This window comes from Nesoenas mayeri (genome assembly GCF_963082525.1).
Source record: "Nesoenas mayeri genome assembly, chromosome: 1".
Lineage (NCBI taxonomy): Eukaryota > Metazoa > Chordata > Aves > Columbiformes > Columbidae > Nesoenas > Nesoenas mayeri.
Window position 1 is genome coordinate 189,063,121 of NC_137541.1, and position 23,820 is coordinate 189,086,940.

At 39.5% G+C, this 23,820-nt stretch overlaps 1 protein-coding gene across 1 annotated transcript in view; it reads left to right on the forward strand.

Annotated features, from left to right (window-relative positions):
• Positions 1-660: 660 nt before the first annotated feature.
• Positions 661-23,820, forward strand: part of STARD13 (StAR related lipid transfer domain containing 13) — a gene marked incomplete at both ends in the record, with an annotated part of 255,942 nt that continues 232,782 nt past the window's right edge. Inside the window, one exon of the mRNA XM_080346961.1 lies at positions 661-1,688. Coding sequence (XP_080203087.1) covers positions 933-1,688 — 756 coding nt within the window. The remainder of the gene's footprint in view (positions 1,689-23,820) is intronic.

Below are 23,820 nucleotides of genomic sequence, written 5' to 3' on the forward strand. Positions count from 1 at the left end.
AACAACCATTAAAATAAATACTATCAATATTCAATCTGCCACAAAAAGTAAATTACATAGATGAGTGGATGTAAGCTATTCAGTGATGCGTGATCGGATCTTCAGCTGCTCCCTTCTGCCCATGCGTTGGAGGTGCTCAGCCTAGATGTGAGCACAGAAGTTAAGACTGATTTAAACCAGACATGGCCAGCTCTGATGTAGTAGTCAAGCTCTCTGTATTTTTAACCTCCTCTTTTTTGCTTTGCAAATTTATTGGGAATGGACAGGTTCTGAACTGCATTGGCAAGTCATTGAAGCCAAGAGACAGAAAATTCTACCTATATTGAAATTTTCTTTCTTTTCTGTCAGTTACTTTTGCTTCTTGCTCTTCCCTATAGCATTTTAGTAGCTTTATCAAAACAATGTAAAAGTTTTCAATTATTTAACAGACAATAAAAGTACAGTGAACAGAGGCATGTTTCAATAACAAGCATATAGGTCACATCACTTTGAATTATTCTGAAACATTGTGTCAAAAATCAACATAAAGTCAATATTTAAAAATCATTTCTGCATTTTTTAGTTCTTTCCAAGTCTCTAGGGTAAACATGTCAAAGTTCTCATGTTTTAAGTTCATTTAATCTGCATACATCAAATATTTTTTAAGATATCTTTAAGTAAATTTGATACTGGAATTTCATGTTTGAGGATTACTTAGACTGATGCACTCCAATGCAAGCATGTTACTGTCAATATATATATATATATATATATTTTATTTTTTTTTTTTTTTCAGGAGCAGAGAGGATTCAGATATTTTATAGGAGAATCCAGACATTAATAATGATTGTGTGACCAAGTTTTTGGAAAAACAAGAAAGTATTTCCTGTCTACATATGTGGAGTTATGTTTCTTAAGAAAACCAAGAATGAAGTCATTTTGATCTCTGATGGATGAAACTCATTGGAATGGAAACTAACATCTGTGAAGAAGAACAAGGCTCACCTTATCTTACATCTGCCAAGTGTCTGGGGATTCCAAAGGAAACAAAGAATGAAGAATACCAAAGAAAGATAGAAAACCAGGCAAGTCCATCTGAATTTCAGAATCTTTTACTGGAACCTCAGCTGAGTTTGCTGTCCGACTCATCCTTATCAGACCTCAATGAGACATCCTTGCAACCTGGCACGTCTGCAGAGTGTGTCAGTGCCACCCATCAGTCAGAGACAAAGCACCTTACTGAAGAATTACTCTGTTCTGCAAGGCACAAGCCACAGGAAGATCCTTTAAACCTTCCCTCACACAGAGAGTGGCCAGTGCTTACAGGAAAAAATTCAGACCAGAAACCAGAGAGGAGTCATGGGGTCAGAGTCATAAAACACAAACCGAGTGCTATCACATTTTCTGATTTTGAATTTTTATCATATGAAGCTAATACTAGACTCCATATTTGCGAGGCAGGAGAAGCAGAAGATTATTCATCTGAAGAGGAAGAAGCAGAGGGTAGAGATGATGAGGATATCTTTACTGAACTGCCACTGTATGAGGCATTTTTCAATGGTGTCCATAGAAGGAACGTTTCTCAAAGAAAGCAAACTAAACATGAACTTACTAAATTTCAACACATCTGTCATACAGAAGACTGCGATGATCATTCTGAAAAGGAACTGAAGGACCATGACAAGGCAGAAAAACACATGGAGCTAGAGGTAATACAAGCTTCTCTTTTGTTCCAAGTATTTTTTAAATAAGTGGTATAAATTAAGTTTGGTTACAGAAGGAGGAGGAGGTGCACAAATTGTTATAAAGTGATAATTAACATGAATTACATAATTAAGAATATAAACCTAGAGGAAAAGTATACTAGGTTTTTACATTAGGCAAATCTATTACATCAGACTGGCTACACTTCTATTAGCCTGAACTTTGAACTTTGGGTTTGTGCTTTCCCTTCCTTTTTAAAAGGGGAACATGGGCTCAGTTCCCCATGCTCCTACAAGACCATGTATCATGCCAAGTACAGCATATATTCCCCGGGTCTATGGACTGTTCCAAAGGGATAGAGCTCAGGTTTACTCTGAGAGCGAAGTATATTTCTTAGTGCTGAAAGATGGCCTCTTTTTAGTGTAGTGGCACTGTAGCACTGTGCCACCTCACCCACAGCACTGCTTCTGCTAAATAACAGCATTTTCTGTATTCTTATTTCATTAAAATAATATGGAGGACAGGTTACAATCTGGTCTACAATAAAATAAAATAAATAGATCTTTTTGTATGTCTACTGGTACACATCATGATGCTTTATAGACCAATATCTAGAATGAAAACATAAGATTTAGGACAAAATAAATAAAAAAAAAAACAAAACAACACACTATAATAAGAATCCTCCAACTATAACCTTACAAAAAAACAAAAGGGGGAGTTGAGTAAATTAGCTGTGTTTCTGTGAACTGGAGGAACAGCATCTTTCCAAGTGAGTTCTCACTAGTCTGGAGAACAAGCAAGGCTTTCCCCCTGCTCCCAGCTGATGACAAACCAAATGCCTGCCGCTAAACATGTTTATCATTGGAGAAGTTCAGCTCTAGTACAAAATTATGAAGTGACTCCAAGTAGTGGGCAAAACAAACCCTTTAAATTCCAACATTCTTGACCTTGCAGTACAAATTAATCTTAAACTGCAGGTCAGGCATACCTTTCCTTCCTCTCTCTTCTCTTTCTCCAGCTTTTAAAAGTTGTTTTCCATGTACATCTGCTCTGTGCCTTGAAAAGCAGGGTGGAGCCCTGGTCTTTTACCCAGTGTGCTTAATTACTCTCTATCTGCCGATGTCCTTTTACTTCTAGTGCTTATAACACAGAGATGCTTGATTGGTTTCTGGTTAAATGAAAGTAGATTTTGGACTATAATGTCCAGTTCTGGGCCCCTCAGTTCCAGAAGGACAGGGAACTGCTGGAGAGGGTCCAGCGTAGGGCAACAAAGATGATTAAGGGAGTGGAGCATCTCCCTTATGAAGAAAGGCTGAGGTAGCTGGGTCTCTTTAGTTTGGAGAAGAGGAGACTGAGGGGTGACCTTATTAATGTTTATAAATATATAAAGGGTGAGTACCACGAGGATGGAGCCAGGCTCTTCTCGGTGGCAAACAATGATAGGACAAGGGGTAAAGGGATCAAGCTGGAACACAAGAGGTTCCACTTAAATTTGAGAAAAAACTTCTTCTCAGTAAGGGTGACAGACACTGGAACAGGCTGCCCAGGGGGGTTGTGGAGTCTCCTTCTCTGGAGACATTCAAAACCCGCCTGGACATGTTCCTGTGTGACATCACCTAGGCGTTCCTGCTCCAGCAGGGGGATTGGTCTAGATGATCTTTTGAGGTCCCTTCCAATCCCAAACATACTGTGATACTGTGATAAAAATTACAGTATACGATACTTAATTACTTCTATTCTTTAATACTAATCTGTCTCCAGTTTGGGTGGACTAATTCTGCCCTTAACTGAGTGGGAGTTTTGTGCTGTACTTCATACATATCCCAACTTTACTGCAGAAACCCATCAACTCACAGAGAAATAAGCCAGATTTTTCCAAATTTCTCTCAGCAGCTAGCATTAGAAAACCAAGGCCCAAAGATGGCTCCAAAACAGTGCACCTTTTGATGCAATACTGACCCTGAGAGATTCTTGTGACACATGGTTTATTAAATAATTGCATTATTTCTCTACCCTAAGCCAAGGCTTGCTTCTTCATTTACTCAGACACATTCCCATTAATATAAATATATATCAAAATGCATGTGCAACATCCTGTGGATTCTGTTTGCTGAAGGTCGTTCCCACAGATAAAAGGGAGAGGCCAGGGGCTGTTGTCATTTAGTTTACTTTATGCCTATGCCATGAAATAACCTCAAGGATGCAGCTTGTAGTGCAAAATAGTGGATTATAAATTGCCAGACAAGCATGTGAAATTACCTAGTAAATCTTGGCAAATGTGTCAAAACATTTCAAAAGCCGTGCAGATGCAATGATGCAGTTCTGGTTTTGATTTTTTTTTCTATGTAAATAAGTATATATCATTCTAGGAAAGCCTCCAAGATTATTTTTTTTTTTTTCAAAAAAGGATTATCTTGTCTCTCAAATTTTAGCAGCACTCATGCATTACTAGTCAGCCTAAAAACTCCCCTCATGACTCTGGTTGACGCAAATGTATGTTACTGTCAGGTTACTTATTTCTATTGTTTAGAAATGGGGCTGTGGAAAAATGTCTTTCTAGTGGAAATAAAGTAACAAAATAAAGACAGCATGGCATAAAAATGTTGTCAAAAGCAAGCATTACTGCTAAGTCTTAGACTTAAAAGTAGTATATCACCTTGGCCATACAGACACAGGCCAACACACATAGCACCCTGACCCAGTTCCTGGCTGAATCTTTGCTACTATTTCACAGTGAAATAGTGATTAAGATCTACCCTGCAGGGGCATTGCTAAGTAAATGTACTTGTTACTTGTAAATCTCCTATTTTGTGTAAACGAAGGAGGAAAGGCTGTCACCTTCCCCAGGCTGGGGAGCACTGGCCCTTGCAGGCAGCCCCCGCCAGCAAAGCCAGTGTCCAGATCTCCTCTGCAATAGTTGCTACACACGTTTAACTGGTTATCATTGATCTTCTTGTTTCAGTCTAACTAGTAAGTAAAGACAAATCTCCAAGTACACCAAACAGTAAACAAGTACAGTGAAAAATGGAAAAAAATACAACTTATCTGTGCTGCCAACTCTGTTACAAGTGGAAGAAACTGCTGAAAACAATTCATAAAATGGTGCCCATTCAAAAAACAAAATGGTCTTTCTTATTTTTTTCCAAATGCAGACAGCATCTCTCTGTTCTAAGTGGTACAAGATAAACAATATTTCTGTTCAATTTATGAATGCAGTATGCTCCCTGAATTTCCACCCTTAGACTAGTCCCACATATACTTCCTGTGCTTTCTCACCAAATTAACACTTGACAACCTTTTTCTCCTGGTCAGGAGTCTGTAATCAGTGGTACATTTAATGCCCAAATAGAGTTCTTAAATTAAAAATAACATTTATTTCAACTGGGGAAACAAAATTTTGAAGATTTAAAAAGTCTATATACACATGTGAAATATTGTACATGTTAATTTTCATTCAGGGCTGGTGATCTAGGTAACTTCATCACTAAGACAGCACTTCCTTAAACACACCAGTGAGTTTCTGTACCCTCATTACAGATTTGTCTTCTATGCCCACCTTCCTCGCAAAATTCTCCTTCTATCTTGAATGGGAATTTTTGACATCACTCATGTCCTTCTAATATTATTTATGATTGTTTGTTTTCTCAGCAGCTCTGAAGTGGTATCTTGAGCCATTCTTTTTGCTTGTTTTACTTCAAGTCTTCATATTAAACCACATACTCTCTCGGTGAATGCAGCCAGCTCAGTATGCAGTGGCAATAAATTATTCAGAATAGCTTCTGAAACATAACATTTTTCTGGATTGCCATTTCTTCAAACTGTACTGAGCAGGACCCAGCTGATAATCATATTTAAGCAGGAAGTACTATGCAACTTTATGCCACTAATCTTAACCTATATTTTCAGTCTCAAAACAATATGTGTTACTTCCAGGAGCAGCATTTCAGTCAAGTAAACAAAAATGAAGATATTTGACAGATATTAGGCAAAAAGAAGAATTATGAACTCATCCCCTTGACAAAGTGAATTGTCCCGGATCTTCCCTCACTTCAGTGACTGTACAGAAATGCTGCTAATGATGTTGGCTGCTGCAGGGAGGCAAGCGGAGTCTTACCAATACAGCAGCAAACTGGAAAACCTTACTGAGACAAAGCATCTCTCTGGGGAGCCCATCTTAGCTATTGTAGCAGCCTAAAAGGTTTCTGACACTGTTGACATTGTTTAGGGCATCTAAGTGAGTTGTCACAGCTTCCTCTATTGTACCAGAGAGAGAAGGGGACAAGCCAGGAAGCCCAAGAGCTGGAAAGGAGCCACTTAGAGACAACCATCATGATGTGGTAGGTTCTCCAGCAGCACCTCTGCAGCCTCCTGGTGTCTGCGCCAGGACCACAGTATCTCTCCCCACTGGACATTCAGGGTTCTCCAAATGAGTCCTCTACTCAGGGCTGCTGCTTGATGGAACACGGTCACCTCTTTCTGAAATATATCTGGAAAGGGTGAAGAATTAAATGTTGGCAAGTTTGCATATAGGTGCAACTTCCAGGAGAATCCTAGAAAAATAATTGTTCTTAAAAAAGAAACAAAAGTCCTTTCTAATTCAGGAGGAATCCATTAAGGGAGCCTCTGTCAGACTCTTTCCCCTGCACTCTGCCATCTCTGCTGTGTGAGCTGGTGAGCAGCGTTGTCAGGCCCAGTGCATCAGGTCTGCTAGCCCTTGCACAGGAATCTGGGAGGCCTTTCGGAGGCTCAAGTTACACACAGATTTACATCATGCCTCTTTCAACACATTTAGGAAGATCTAACCCAAACCTGCTTGTTGGTTTGAAGCATGATGCTGATGGTCTGATACTTGCATTGAATGCTACCTTGTTCAGCTGGGTCAAACAAAGGGGAGATACCACTCCCTAGGAGTAACAAGACAAGATGACCCAAACAGATAATGCAGGTAATTAAGGTAGTATTCACAATGAGTATCTTTGTCAAGATTTGGCCTTCAGCCTATAAACTCAAAGACTTTTGTAGGAGGCTGCACAGTCATGGGAGTGGCCAATACAGTGTCAGGAGGCCAGTCTCTGTGTACAGCACTGTTAATGGGGCAGCTGAGCCATCACCCTTCACCATGAGTAAAGCTCTGTTTTAAGTAAAACTGTAGTGTTCTAAAATAGATTTTTGAAAGCTCCATTGCTTTTGACATTTAAAGCTAAGGCAGCTGAACTCTGAAAATGGTTACAGAAAACAGTCCTTGGTTGGCAGGAAGATGGATGATCTCGTTTTCCAGTTTCTCTTCCCTTGATTATTCACTTATTTTCATTAATTTCCTTGTTCCATCCTTGTACCACAGTTAGGTAAATTTTATCTTCATTATACAATCATTACTGAGTGACAAGTCTGACAATCATTGTAAGAGTTTGGACCATGATAGTTCAGATTCAGGTTGGAATAATTTGCTGAGATATAATATGGGAGTTTCCATAACATCTGTCCTACAGTTTGTCTGCTTCTGGCCTCTGTTTTCATTCTTCTTTTCACAAACACAGTAAGTTCACCAAAGGAGCAAGATAAGATAAATAGTCAAGGCATGCAAGAGGAGAAAAATCCACAAAAACTTATTCAAAGCCATAGTCTTCAAAGTTAATTACGATTCCTTAAAAGATACGTATTCTTCTGTGTGACTTGTAAGTATTTTAAACAAGTTATCATACCCAATGAGAAAGGAATCAGAAAGTTTTAAGTCTTTGACAATGAATTTTCTTTATTCAGGTCAGATTGAGTTAATTCAAATGATCAAAACAGCAACAGTCAAGTCTACAACTATGGTCAGTAACTGCCTTGCCAAAGGAAGCTTCTTACCCTTATATTTGAACGGCTTAAACTCTACTAAGTCCTTGTACCTCTTGTATTCCTGCTCAGTGCCTTGCTTAGCCTTTCCGAAGCCCTTTTCTGAAAGGTAAATTGCTGTTTTCATTAATGAGGCAGTGGAACTCCGATGGAATTTAAGCTATCTGAAAACTGCCCTGCAATAGTTTCTTCTTCTCTGTTTCAGTTTTACAAGAGTAAAAACTAGTAAAGAAACACAAATTCCTTCTCCCACTCCTCCCATACTTTGGCAGTTTGTTCTACACTTTACCCTATGAAAACGAGACTCCAAAACTAAAGGAGGAGATCTGTTGCAAACTTGTGATGACTTCTTCAAGAGGAGTAATACAGTTGTTATTATTATTATTATCTCTTTTTCGTTCATCTTCTGCAGACATGGGATATCTATCCAGGTAGGAGAGCCACATGCTGAAATAACAATACCCAGGGAAAACAGAATAGAAAGTGAAGGGGAGGAAAATAGGAAATTAATTGTCTAAGACAGGAGTGATGCATTAAGCTTTCTATATCCTAATTTTCTTTGTGTGTCTGTGAGATTTGCACTTTGTATATTTCAGTTAGACGTTCTCTTGAGCTGATAGGTAGAGACATGGTGAGTTGAACTTTAAAACATTTCTTGTCTTTACGCTTGTTTTCTGCCTGCTTGGAAAAGGATTTGGAGAACTTCTGGTTACTTTAGCAATGATGCATTATTATAAGTCAAAAAATAACCCAAATCAGCTCTTAATAATTTAATAATTAAAGTCCTTGCTAGGGACTTTAATTATTAAAATGAAAGAAAGAATATTTTATTAATTTCACAAATTTGAGGGACTAATAATGAACATAGAATTTTGCATAGAGTACATTTTTCACTCATCTCATTATTCCTAATAATGTATCCATTTCCCATTGGGATATGGCATTTGCTGTGTCCTACTTATTGTGAATGGAAGGAGCAGTAAGTTCAAATTTACTTCTTACTTCAGTGGAAATTAGTTGCATGGATGATTCTACTGTGAAATTATAGGAACCTTGGAAAATAACAATAAAGTTATAACAGGAATAGTAACTTAAGGATATGATGAAAGATCATACTGAAGAGAATTTGTATATTGGAATCATGTAAGAAAACTTGTAGATATTATCAAAATGTCTGTCTTTTATCTCGTTAGTATACTTGCATGCTGCCTGCGTGTTTTAATAAGCATGCATAATTGATTGTTCATTACTAGAGAATTAAAAAATTAAAATCTATATGCCCCCAGAAAAGATGCACTTTCTTGCCATCAGCATCCACTTGTCTTTCAAATATTGTGAATGTCTTCAGCAGGCATCAATGGCTGCTGGGTTGAGATTGGAGAAAACATATGCACTCTGGTTTTGTTAAAATACCCTACAAAATATTTTCAGCAGTCTCAGCTTGGGCTCTTCCAAAATCCTCCTGAAGAAAAGTTGTAATGCAAGGGGACAAAATCTATGCTTTTTCAAAAGCAAAGATGATAAACAAATCTCCATGTGATGGGTGGACTGGCACTCAAAAAATTCAGAGGACTTTTCTGCAGTTGACCCTTCATGCAGTTTGAAATAATGTGCGCTTCAGAATACCAGAATACGAAGGTATCGTATATCGTATATATTATCTATACAGTGAGATTCTAAGAAAATTAAAATTCCAGGACAAAATAATACAGAAAATACTATCATTAGTAAAAAAAAACCAACTCCCTTTGACTTTCAAACTCCTTCAGAAAATTTACGAAGTACATTTTGTCTTGATGCTGAATTAATTAATATGAAATTACAGAAGGTGAGATTATTGAGTTACATTGCACAGAGTCAAACCCTCAGGCTGTTCAAGTTAATGTGTAAAACCTTGGCCCTTAAGTAGTTTTCATAACATTATGAAAGATATTTATGCTAGCAGCTTCTGAAGTAGAACTACCTGCTCCTGGTATCTGACAAAGGCTTTATGCTGCCCATCCTAGCTGTAGCCATCCTGCTGAGAAGATGCTGTGCTGCCAACAAATTTTGTTACACAGCCTCATCGTGGTCCCCTGTGCACATTAAGAGGCCTCACAAATAAAATTTTGGGAATGCCTGCTTTAGCCTCTTCATAAGTATTAGTGCATGGCTTATATTTATCTCTAATGCTTCAGGAGAATAAATAATTAACATAGTTGGTGTATTACTACAAAGGGGAGAGTATTCACCGTATGTAACTTTGGTTATGTTTTTTTCAGATATTAACTCCTTTATTTCTTGTGTATTTGAATACTTCAGAATCATACGGTCACCTCAGGAAATAGCAATATTACTATTGCTTTTCCAGAAATATAAAAAAAAGATTATGTCTTTATGGTCACACTAAGCCCATAAAAGAGGTATATCAAGATTCTTTACAAATATTTGAAAATATCTGGAACATGTGCAATGTGAGACCATTCAAGTGTTTCATGTTATCTCTACAGAAGTAGAGCAAAAGTCAATAGAAAATAAGCCCTGTCCAAGTCAGCCCTCTGATGAACCACATTCCACTGTCAGAGCACGGCAACAGGCACCTGCGGGAATTACAGACTGGGTCTTAGGTGGGGGAAACCAGAAGAAACATGTAGAAATCTGTTAATCTGCCTACCATTGAAATTGAGATACTCCTTCAAAGTGCAGATGGAGATTCTGGATAAACTGTGGGATGGGCAGTAAGCAGAACAGCTTGTGAGGCTGGAAACTTGTGCAAAAGGTGAGGGGATGGGGTCGGGTCCCATTTTCAAGCTTGTCTGGCTGATAGGTGAGGATCTGCTATGTCTTGCAAGTCCAGCAATAGAACTGCAGTGTAGGAAAAAAAAAGTAACAGAATGTTACTGAATTAAGAATCTTATGAAGTTTATTTCATAATATGGCAAAGTTCTTGAGCAGGAGAATGAAGAATGAGTTATGAATTTTCTTGCATGCACAAAAGTCCCACTGAAAGTTTGTGGCACTTCCTATAAGTCATTTAGGTGCTTTTGACTATTCTTCCTCGGTAGCATATGCACAGTTCATAAAATCAAGTTCTGGCGATATACCTAGGACCCCCTGTCTGTCTTTGTGTGAAATTCCAATAAAATAATGTTATTGTGGTATTGTAATGGACAAATTCCTTGGTAGTACCATAAGACTACTGACTCAACCATGCAATTTGATATGCCCAACGATGTATGATCATTTTGGTACTGCCACATCACCAGTTATCATTTAACTGGTGACATGTTTGAAACTAATTTGAAGAAACTTTAAAACGTTTTTTAAAATGCAGTGACCTTCATAGAAGTTTTAGGATGACGGATCTGATATTTCATTTGATGATCTTCTTGTGTGGTTACTTTCTGTAGGAGAGGACATTGTCACCATCAAGACTTTTCTTAACAATCACTCTAACTAAGAAGTATTTTAAATTTTAATAAAAATAGAAACAGACTGCTCTTACCTATCCAAGTGTTTGTCTAAACTAAAACTCTTGCCCAGTTTTGAATTATCTCAGAGGTAAGACTTTTGCAGTGCAGCGAAGGGAAACCTCTTCTGAATTAGCCTGGAGTTCTCCAGCAATAAAACGGACAGGCCATTGAGGCCAGCCCCTCCATTAGAAGCATTTTTCTTCCAGTGAATCTCTCTGCAGTAAAATCTCTCCATACCTTTAGATTTTATTAGTGGGCTCTCCTTTTCTGTGCTTTCTATGTATTCTGAAATTCTCTGGCATTTAAACTTTTAATCCACTGTTTGAAAAAATGAGTCTGGAATAGGTAATGGTTTAGTATCAAAGATTTAACAGCTTATTTGTACTGTATATTCAGAAAAATGTTGTCTGGCCTTAATCTAACCTTTATGATAAAGTATTTAGTGGTATACTATATGATCTATTGTAAATTTTGCAGTTAGTATTTAGTGTTCCTATTCAAACAGTATATTGGTGAAATTTCAGAAGCTATGTAATGATAATTTTTCAGTGTGGCGAAAGCCTTTGCAGTTATTCAGGGACTGATTTACTTACATTAAAACATCAAAAAACGTGCTAAACCTGCCAAGAAATAAGAATATAATGCTGCAACTTATATGTATTTCATTCTGTAATAAGTACATCATACATCAAGACCAAGATAAAAGCATGCAAAGCCAATAACTAGTAGAAAGAATACACAGACTGGCCAAGTTAGCAATATAAAATTAGCGGTCAGCAATAACCTGCTTTTTATTAACAGCATTAACTGACCTAGACCAGTGCCTATACTGAAAGAAAGCAGACTACTGAATATTTGTGCAACTAAGGATCTAGTCTGAGAGTTCACCTTAAGCTGTACTTTTATCTGCTCTGTTATCAGAGTTTACTAAGATATTAAACATAACTGTAGATATAGATACATGAAAACAAACAAACAAAACCCCAACAAAGATTTTTGGGAGATTAAAGATGGTCACATTAAAAAAGATTACCCCTGGAAGGCAAAAATATTCCACAGACCTTAGTTTTTGAAAATAAAAGTTGGACTACTATCATGTATTTCATATGCAAGAGATAGCCTTACATTTTGTATTTTGTATAGTATAGATCATGTGCTATCTTGAATTGTACAAGTCCTGTAAGGACTTACTGGTTTTTGTCTTGTCTTAGTGAACACATAGTGACAAAAGAGAGAGAGAGGTTTTAAAAGCTTTAGTGGGAAACCCCCAGTATTCCAAGCAAGTGGAGACAAACTCAGTTCCTTCTGAAGTAAAGGCAAATGTGCATTATACAGGCTCAGAAAATGCTTTTGAAACCAAACTTTCCAGACATGATAACGCCTGCACTTTGCATGTGAATGATAGAAAACTCTAAAACTGCCATTTCAATGTTCTCATATAAAACATTTTTTTTTTAAATAAAAGAATTTAGCATTAATAGAAACGAAGAAATAACAGCAAACCCTACAATAGTAAGAATTGCTACAAATTGGAATGCATACAGTTACAGTTTTAATCTCAGGTCACCTTCTCTTCTGTGCAATGTTTCCATTTTGTATAAAGTTCTTAAGATTATTTTAATTTCATTAAATGTAATGCAGATACTTAAGCTTAAAAACGACTAGACCTTATTGTTGGGTATTCTTTTCTCATTCAGATATTGTGTTCAAATGGTTGCAAATGCTGTGGAGTGGTCACACAAGCAGCTCAGGACACTCAGCATTAAATACAAATTAAAATGAATATGTAAGAGCAGCAAACATGAGGTTTAAAACTGGACAAAATTAAGAAGGAAAATTTAGCTTATGCATCCAATTTAGAAGTGGCAGTATACCGCAAAAAAAAACCTTCTAGGTACAGCATGTCAAATAAAAGCAATCTAGTTTTGCAAAGGAAGTAATTATTTTTAAATTTGGGGTTACTCCAGAAAAAACATCCCCAAAGATTCAAAATTCTCCATGACAGTGAATGATTCCTCAGCCTGGGCTGGATATGTCAGGAGCCTCCAGCAGGTTGTTACGTGGGCTACTAAGGAGCTTGTACAGCTTAACTGGCAGAGAAAAAACAACAACAAAACCACTTAGATTCCAAAGGAAATTGCTTTATGTCAGCATTTTAAATTTTAAATTTAAACATATATTTGGTGAGTTGCAACTAGGCTGGTTTCTACATTGTCTACCCTTTCTTTTTTTCCAGCAGGGCTAAACTATTGATCACTTTATGCACATTCTCACTCTAAATATGCTCTAGACCATTTTCCCTTGTGTTTTTTGGTTTGGTTTGGTTTGTTTTTTTTTAATAAAACAGGTGGCAATATCACAGTATGAGGTGAGCAGGTCTGGAGAGCAAGTGGGAAAGCTTGTCACTTTTTGAAGTTCCTCAAGTCTTACATTAGGACAAACTATTAAAATACAAACTATGATGCTTCCAACTTTTAGCCCAGAATATTTGGATATAGCCCAAGTGCTAATACAGCACATAAAGCCTTCTCCACAAGGATATCTAGATGTGCCTTTTAAACATGCAAATCTTGCAATTCCACATTATGCTGCTTTTTGCTTGGAAGATTTTGCTTATTATTGCTATTGTTAAGTATTTTGCATTTCAAAATAAACTTTTTAAACCTTGTTTAATAAGTGGAGGAACTAGCTGAAATCCTAGCCACCTTGAACTAGGCTAGGAAATTTTTATTTTCAGATATTTGCCAGAGTTATGTCAGTAGATCTTTTATTTGGATTACTGTGGGTGATGGGGTTTTGCTAAAATATTTCATATCACATAGAATGGAAATATTTGTGAATAGAAAACATCATTGCTGATAATCATTCCACAGCCTTTTTTTTTCTCATTCTTAAAATTCTCTGAGTAATTCCAAACAATAATGTTTTCCTTTTCCTGTTCTTTTTAATAACCTCTACTTTTCTGAATATAAATAAAGCTTAAAAAATACGTTAACACGGAAAACCAGAATTTTCAAATGCTTTCAGTTGTGGTACTTCACAAAGAGCCAGGCAAGTGCACGTAGCACTAATGTACTCAAAATATAATGTATATTAGCACTGGAAGTCAGTCATGGTTAGGGTAAAGCTCAGCTTGATAGTGCAGACCCTAGGACAGACTCACGGTTACAGCTTCACCTGTCTCAGAACATCTTCTGAGGAGCGGCTGAGGGAACTGGGGCTGTTCAGCCTGGAGAAAAGCAGGCTGAGGGGAGACCTGATCGCTGTCTACAACTACCTGAAAGGGGGTTGCAGCATGGAGGTTGTTGGTCTCTTCTCCCAAGTAGCAAGGGATAGGACAAGAGGAAATGGCCTCAAGTTATGCCAAGAAAGGTTGAGACTGGGTATTAGGAAAAATATCTCCACGGAAAGGGTTGTCAGGCATTGGAACAGGCTGCCCAGGGAAGTGGTGGAGTCACCATCCCTGGAGGTGTTTAAAAGTTGCATAGATGAGGTTCTTAGGGGCATGGTTTAGTGCCAGTTAGGTTATGATTGGACTCAATGATCTTGAAGGTCTCTTCCAACCAAATGATTCTATGATTCTATTATCTTTAGTATAATTATGTCTTGAAGATTTTGCAAGACTCCTGTGGATTTATAAAAGTTGCTGCCACAGATCACTCCTCTCTCTCAGCCCCTCTCTTTCCAGCAGCAGATATCTGAAGCAAGGTGAAGGAATTAGGTAGAGTTTAAATGCTGAATTTAACATTGTCATCTAATGCAAAAGAACAGTCATCTCTTAAGGTTCTGGCAACAGTTGCCATTATTGTTTAGTGCACACCATACTTTTAAAATAAGACAGATTCTTTGAGCTCTAGGCCACAATCTCCAACACAAAATGTTACACAAAATATGTATATGGTGGAAGCAATATGTTTACATGATCTGGGGATATAGCAATTATTCTTTTCTTCCAAGAATGGTGCCTAAGGCTAATATATCAAGGCAACTTTCTTCACAATTGTCATCAAACTGATTGTTTAACAGAATGTGTTTTATGGATTTTAACAAAGTTATCTTTTTCCCAAGATAAAAATGACATGCTATAATCTGTAATTACTATTATGTTTCTCAGTTTATGGTTAAAGAAGCCATGAAAGAGTCTTCATAAAGTAAGATGTCCAAGGGGAGCAAAATCCACAAGTCAACATTAGGTAGTAATAATACAACATTTCTACATACTTCAATGTTACCCTTTTGTTTTGTTTTGTTTTGTTTTTTTCCTAGCAAGACAGGGCTTCAGCTGATTACAATAACCATTAGTAGCTACAAATACCATGAACAGTTAAGTTCCTGAAAGTTGTTTTTATCAGTCACATGGTATTTACGTCTGTTTCTGATCGCTGAAAGAAGAAATGTAAAGTTCTGAAAGCTTTTAAGCAGATAGCTAGCATTAACAATTACAAATATAAACCAAAATACATACTACATAAACTAATAACAGATTAAGGAAGATATGCATGCACAGAGAGATGACTGTTCTTTTGCATTAGATGACAATGTTAAATTCAGCATTTAAACTCTACCTAATTCCTTCACCTTCTTAGTTTCTGCATTTGCCATGAGTGTTCTTACTGTTTAGAGGATAAAGAAAGAATATAAACTACAGCAGCATATTACAGTAGCACACCTGATGTTCTGGCTCTTAGCATAGGCAGGGAGCAGGAACATATATCTCAGTTAACCAAAAAACAGTGATGAAAATCAAACCAAACCTAAACAGAAACACAGAAAAGTGACTTGCAAGAAGTGTAATTGGTAGAGCCTGTGGCCTGTTCAAAACTCTATGTATAAAAATGAATGCTTCTCCAGGTTGAAAGCTTTTCCTGTTTTTATTGGGGAGGGAGGAGTGAAATTGGATCTCTATAATTTAGGCAAAAAATTTTCATCTAAAATTCAGATATTTAAATATCCATGGTTCCTGATAATCCACCAGGCCTGGTGGAGTAGGCTCTCTGCTCTCATAGTTTAATTTTCTTCCCAGAGAAAGGAGGGATGTGGGAGGAAGACGAGTGGGAGTGGAGATGGTGCACATCAGGTCTTGCCTCAACACAGAGTTAAGACATCAGCAGAACATTATCTGCATCGGGGTGTTAGGGAACATTTCCAGTTTCCATATTAGAGAGAAAGCAGTCTGTCAGATGATGCACATAAATTCCTTATACAGTCAGAGGAAAAGACATTGGTGTCTCTGAAGAGCTCCAGAGAGAGATCCCATCTGATTAAGTGCAGGCATTTAAGAGACTTAGACAATGAAAAGAAAAATGTACCTCTTCACTCATCTCTCCCACTTCCAAAAACTGACACAAGGAGATTTATTTGTTGCTGTGATCAGCGTCCTTATGTCATTTTGACAAGCTTCTTATAATTGAAATGCTGCAACTCATAAGCCCTCTCAAAACAGAGGATACAAAACATTAAAACTGAACAATGTACATGTACTGTAAATAATACCTGAAGATAGTTTTATCTAGTCACAAAGTATGATATTTCTGATTTTAAAAGCGTATTCAAACTTACTCCCACTTCCCTTTAACTTTGGCCAAATCAAACCTTCAAAAAATATAATTTACTCTTTGTGTTAAACTATATCTTTACTTACAGATATCTTTGTTTTACTTCCTCAGTCCTAATGATTTTTTTTTCCCTGAAAAGACTTTCAATAATGTGCTTAGCTTCTATGATTTTGCAACATAATTATTTTCTTTTATGTGTCTGTTCTTAGCCCACTACTTTTACCTCTGGCTGACATTCAGAAAGGAACTAAGAACATCCCTGTCTTGATTCTTGGCCACTAGAGATCAGCTTCTAATGAAGGTCACGGAATTCATTGAGGGTCTGCAAGGAGCAACTTGGCAGGGCTGACACCTAAACAGAAGCTGTTGAGAAACCCCTTTCCTCCTTACAAAAAACTATAACAGCATGTGGGATGAGTGATACAAATCCTATAAAATCATTGAATAAGAACTGAAAAACCCATCACGTCCCTCACAATGTATTTCTCTTCAATTTTTTCAGTCAGGGATTAACTGCCCTTCATGACAGAAAGAATGATATTTATAAAATCAAGTGTCTCAGGTCTGGAAGTGAAAATTTATTGTCCTGCTGTTTCTACAGAATTTGCCTAATCACCCCATGATGATTATCTCAGAAAAGAAACGTTCCAAAGTGGTTTTCAGATTCGAGATTACTACTCCAGCATTCTGAAGAATGAATGCATCCTGCTTTCCTATGGCCTACTGGCTCACCCTTCCAGCACCTCCTGCTCCCCAATCCTCTCAGTGTTTTTCTACCATGCTCTGATCCTCTCCCAGAATTTGTGCATTGTCTCCAGTTTCCACCTCCCACTATTTTCTCCACAACTGCCCACGTCTCCCTTGTTTCCCTTTCTCCAGAATCTGTCCCAAAACCCCATGATTCCAACAAGACACAACATGTGCCTTACCTGTAGGTATTTTTTCACTGCCTGCCCAGTTAGCAAGTGTATGCTCATCAGCGGCTGCTCAGAAACAATATGGGATGGTATCTCCTCATCTTCAGCTTATACTGGGCCGTTATTTGAGTCTCTTATGTCTATCCAGCCACAAAGTTTGATCAAACTTTAAAGTTTGCTCTTTCAGATATTTCTTTCCATCTTTCCTACTGGCTTGAAAATATCTAAAATACTCAAAAGTTATGCAGTTGAGCAACACCAAGGCAGAAGAGTATGACTTTGTTCTCTTAAGACACCAAGCCAAAAAAATTAAAACAAACAAAAAAAAACCCAACACACCAAACCAAAAAAAAAACCCACAACAAACAAAAATAAACCCCACCAAAATCCAAAACCCAATTAAAAAAAAAAGAACTCTTGAAGTATAATTACTTTATATATTAGCACCATTAAAATATAATGGAAGAAACTCCGAGGAAAAATACATTCACCATTTTAATTAAAACTATAAACTCCAACAACGAACACTTAGGAAAAGGCTACAACAAAAAGTAAATGAAACTAAACCATCCTGAAGGAAAAAAATTAAGAGAACCGATTTCTCAAAGGTATTTAAAAATATTTTGATTGATATGGTCCAATATGTGTTTTACTTATTAAGGAAGAACAGAAATTGGAGTTTCATTCATTATCATTCATTGTGAACCACATGACAAAGGATCACAGTTAAAATTAAGTTCCCCTGGCACTGAGAGCTGTACTGTAACATGATTCAAATTCAGGCTTCAAAATCTTGATTCTCTGTTCTCCCATTTTCTTCTGAGTGTCATGATGTCAAGACAGGAGGCTGATCCTCCCCATCTGATGCTTTGCCAGACTTCACTCTTGGTAATCAAAGGAGCTGTGATTACAGCCTGACTTGGCTTCCAGTACCCAGGATTTCTAGTCTTCCTCCCTCCCCATATCCTGCCCTTTCATGCCTCAAACTATAATGGACTTTGAAGAAAAACCTTTTTGTATCACCACAAAGAGAAAAAAATAAGACTGTCCAAATCTGCCCACACAGGCTTATTTTAATATGCCAAACCAAATAAGCAAATCTTAAATGCTTTCGGATGGGCTTAATTTTAGATATTCTTCTCTTGAGCTGTGCTGAAATCTAGGACTTGGAAGAATTTTCTCTCCTGTTCGAAGTCTCCTTTTGTGTCCAAACACCAGAGCTGAGCTCAGGCTGCCTCACCACTAGCAGAAGTAATCAACTGTCCCAAGGCAAACTGCAGTACAACCAGATAGTTCAAGCAGAATTATGATTTCAGAGTCGTGTCCCTTTGACATCCAGTGTTGCCTAGCCTTAAGAATTTGGGTGAGTTTTACATTTATAACTATCTGACATTATCCATGGAGTTCCTATTATTCATTAAGACTACTGAGATCAAGGCAATTTAATCAGATCTCAGACTGACATAAGTATTTTCTTGAGGTTGAACAGAATCAGTCTCAGTTGAGTCAGTGTGATTTATTCTGTCAGGTAAAACGGGGTGGCAGATTGTCCGTGTAGAACACTGTAGATTTAATTTTCAGAACTATGTGTATTTAACTGTTTAGACAGGGAGTTAGCCATTTTAAAGTGCAATGCTTTTCTGGTAGTAGCTGTAGCTTCGCATGTAAAACCAGTAACTTCCCACCAGCGTATTCAGTGGCACAAGTATTTCTGAAAATCTGATTGCATTTAGATGACTTTTAAGCCTTGTCTACCTCTGCTTAGATGTGCAGGCAAGAGATCCGTAGACCCCACACGCCCAGCTCTGCAAGGTCTTCCCAGTTGAAGTGCTCTTTCCTACTGGGGAAACTGAGGCACGACCCTGGGGAAGAGTCACTTTATGGAGGAGCAAAGCTGGCCCTGGCTGCGACGGGTTTTATTCGAAGACAAAGCCCGAGGGAGGCTGCTGGGGAAGGAGACAGGCAGGGGCGGCCCAGCGTCCCCTCTCGGCCCGGGAACCCCGGCGGCTCCTCACACCCGCCCCTGGGGCGCGGAGGCCGTGAAGACGATGGGGACGGCGCGGCCGCTCCCGCGGGGAGCTCAGCCTCGCCCTCTGCGGGAACGGCTCCCGGCGGGCCGCAGCGGCGCCGTTCTCCTCAGGAGCCGAAACGGCGGCCCCCGGGCAAGGGCTGTGGGCCAGGACTGGGTACAAACTGGAACACAGGAGGTTCCACTTCAATATGAGAAGAAACTGCTTCACAGTGAGGGTGACAGAGCACTGGAACAGGCTGCGCAGGGGGGTTGTGGAGTGTCCTTCTCCAGAGACATTCAAACCCGCCTGGACACCTTCCTGTGTAACCTCATCTGGGTGTTCCTGCTCCAGCAGGGGGATTGGACTGGATGATCTTTTGAGGTCCCTTCCAGTCCCTGACATTCTGTGATTCTGTGAGCACTGCGCACCGCACAGGTGGCTCTCGCCTCGGCCAGCGCCCCCGCCTGTCCCAGCCTCCGCGGAGCCCCTGGGCGGGGCGAGCCCGCCCTTTACCGGCCGCGGCGGGAGCGCGCTTCCCTCCCGGGGCGCTAGGGGGCGCGCTCGGGCCGCGGGCGTCGCCGCGCAGCTTCGCCCGGCAGGTGGCGCTGCCGCCCCGCGAGCCGGCGGCCCCGGCCCCGTCGTCCCCTCCCGGCCCCGCCCGCCGGCGGCGTCACGGCCACGAGCGGAAGGCAGGAGGAAGCCGGTGCCGCTGCGCGCGCACCTCGGGGCGCTGGCCGCGGCGGAGCCCCCGCCCCTTCGCCCGCCCTCCCCTCCCCCAGCGCGCGCGGGCTCCTGGAAAGGGCGGGCTCGGGCTTGGGCTCGGGCTTGGGCTCGGGCCGTTGGGCGCGCGGGCGGCTGTGCTGCCGCCATTGTTGGCGGGAAGGGCGGGAAGCGGCTCCGGGGGCTCGTGTCCAACCAACCGCCCTCCGCCCGCTCTTCAGGGAGGCGCCGGCTCCTCTCACACCGGCACCGGGGCCGCTCCTCTTCCCTTCGCACTGCGGCCCGGCGCAGGGGTCGGGCGCTTCCCGGCTGCTTCGCGGCCGCCTGTGCCAAGTGGCGGAGGAGGCCGCGGCGGTAGCGTGAAAGGCGCATTTGCTTCGATATGTGCCCGGATCCCGCCCACCCTTGCTGGGGGAACGGCGGCAGTGGAAGAGCGGGCCCTGCCCGCGCCTCCCCTGGGCCCCGCTCGGCGGGACGTGCTGGCCGCAGCCTTGCCCCGGGGCCGGGCCCAGCGCGGCGTCAGGACGGGCCTTTGCTTCGTACGCCGTGCGGGTGGAGTTGTGCCGTGCCCTTGAGCACAAGGGTGTGTAGGCAGCAAAATCTAGCGTGTGTTTTTTGTGAAATATAATGCTTTCCCAAACCAGGAATGGAAGAAAGCAACACTTTTATTATACCCTAAAGTATATCACTGCTAAACAAATTATTTGGGGCTAAACGGCGCAAGTATCTTGGTGGAATCTGGTAGAGGTCGTAATTTTAACAAATCGCTTTTTAGATCGAAGCGGAGAGAACTTTTCATTGTTCTTTTTTTGATGTATGATTTTTGGAGGAAAAAGCCTTTGTTGGTGCCTTTTGAAGGATGGTGCTACTATGTTGTGTCCAAAACCCCAGGGAGGTTCTCTGCTTCCATGAGAGCTGCTATTTCAAATTGAAGTTTCTCTCCAGGTCTGATGTGATATTGAGAGTGTTCCTGTCATAAAATAAAGAAGCAAAAGCACATTGCACCTTTAATTTGGTGTGGTTATACCCAGGTGTTATAAGACTTGCAAGTCCATGTTATGTTGGGACAACCACAAAGACTTTTGTGGAATTATGTTGGTATAATATGGGAAATTGGCCCAGGGTCTTGTACACATACACAAACTGTAACTTTTCATTAATGTTCTTGGTTAATTTAACAGATAAACATAACAAAGCATGGAGCTAAGTAATATGAAATAATAGATGTTTTAACAATTATAGTTAATAAAAACATGCATGACTTTAATATTACATGCGTTTTTGAAATGTTAGCAATATGAGCTATATAACTGTTACTTCCGTTGCTGTAGAGTTTCAAGGGTTTCAGGAGTTGTAATAGAGTAATGGATTTTTTTTAAATGCATTTAAATATATCAATAAAAACTCACAGCAAATCCATAGACTGCATTTAACTTGTTTTTGAATAATTCTATAGCCTAGTGGTTAAAACTGGATACTTAGGTGTCAAACTTCCTGTTAAGATCTGGGAATCATGCCTAATTGCTTTTCTGGGCCTGGCATTAATGCTCTTTCTTTATTGTTATGTTTGATGAAAATCTGTTCAGAATATAATTTAGAAGGTTTACATTATTTCAATTATCTGCTGTTTTCTTGTTCTCTTATAATGTGTGTTCCATCCTTCTCCCAGTCAGCACCTATTCTTAGCCACAAAAAATATCTTCTTTTCTGCCAAGCTTTTTATTTTTTGTCCTTGAGTACTCTTTTAATTCCAGAAGATGCTTTTAAACTCTTTTTTTTTTTTCATTAACATCAGATTTCTGTTAAGAAGTGGATTGCTAATGTTAATTTTTTTTTTGTATAAGTAGCAGACTGCAAGAACTTTTGGGCAGGTAACAGTGTCAGATTTGACAGAACTCCATGAATGCATGTGAGTCTTGGAAAGACTTTTTATCATGTGCGGTGGGGTTTGGGTTTTTGGGTTTTTTGTTTTTGTTTGTTTGTTTTATAGTCAGCATATGACTTACTCAGAAAACAGTGAATAGCTGAAGTTCCATAATACATGGAGACAATCTCTATTACCAGTTTTCTTCGGAATTCTTTCTTTGTATATATGATTTTTTTAAAAAAATAACTGAAAACCAGGTACATACAGATGTTGGTGTTTAAAAAAAAAAATGTTAAGGTTATAGTTATCTACACAGACTTCAAAGTATTCTGGCACTTAGTGTTTTAAGACAGGTTCTATATTTACGTTTAGAACTTTGCTACATGTTACTAGACCTCTGTCTTTATCCTTTACCATCGTAGTCTTTAGAATCTGCTCCAGAGTTCTTCAAGGAAACATTGGCATGGATATTTTTAGGAAAAAATGGCTTGAGTGTCAGGTTGCCAGGGCAGCCCTGGTGCTGGCACACAAGGTCTGGTTTGCAGCTCTCGGTACCTTTAATGCCCTGTGCCCACACACTGAGCACTAACCTTCATCAAGGTGTTCTCTGACAGAGGACCAGTTAGTGTGGGTGGTGGTGTGCCAAGCAGACAGATAATTTCAACTACTATGTTAACTAAGATTATTGCTTTACTAATACCAGTTATCATGTTTTTAATACTAAGCATTATCCTACTTCAGCTGTTGTAATAAAAGTGAAACACAGTACGGACAGGCAACCTGTTAGCAGTTACATGCTGTCTACAGTTACACCTTGACAACACACCTGTGTTGGCTCATGTTGCTCAGGGTGGGGTGGTGCTTCCCCTGCTCCAACTCGGGGTGTGCCACACAGCTTACTTTGTTCTGGGTCTGGCAGCAAAAGAAAGGCACTAGTGTGGCCTCTCCTGAGGCTCCAGTGCTTTATGCTGCAGATAAGCATATCTATGGCTTTTCCTCTAGGGCTTTGTAAGGCCTTTCCCCAAAGATTATTTTACCCTTTTTAGGGTTTGTGTCTGGGATCTTCTGACTGTTACATGGGTCACAAAATTGGGTTTTATATCATCCTATTGCTATCCATTTTATCTGCTGTAACTGTTGTCTTCATATTACTCTTCACTACTGGTCTCCAGCAAGGACTCTGTAGTTTCCACCAGTCACACTTGTTTCCTTTCCTTACAGCTGGTAGAGGTGAAGTTTAATATGTACACCTTTATGTCCAGCAAGGTCATGGCACCAGGGAAACCTCTGTGGGCTCCACATGGGTATTTATTTATTTTCTGTACATTTTTCTAAGTGATAATCACTTTCAATATAGAAGAAATATGTTCTCATTTCCACATAGAGCAGAAAAAGAACAAGGATCTGGTGAGGAAGAAGCGAGCATCCACAAAGATTTTCTTCCTTTAGAGGTATAGTATAAAGAGAGCATGCAAGCACAGCATTAGAGCTTTAAATTTTGCTAGCATTTAAAGACTGCTAAGGTAGCAGTTGTTCACTCTTGGGAGAATTTCTTTTCACTATTTGTATTAAGATGCAACATGACCTAGTTTGCATTTATGTGTTGGAAGACTTAGATCAGCATAGAGTGTGTATTTGCTATAATGGTCTAGTAATTAGACTAGACTATTTCTTTACCAAAGATCTCAAACATTATCACAGAAGAATTCAGAATACTGTGTTAGGTTGGTTGGACCTTCATCAGGCTATGCATGTGTTCTATAGAAGATGGAG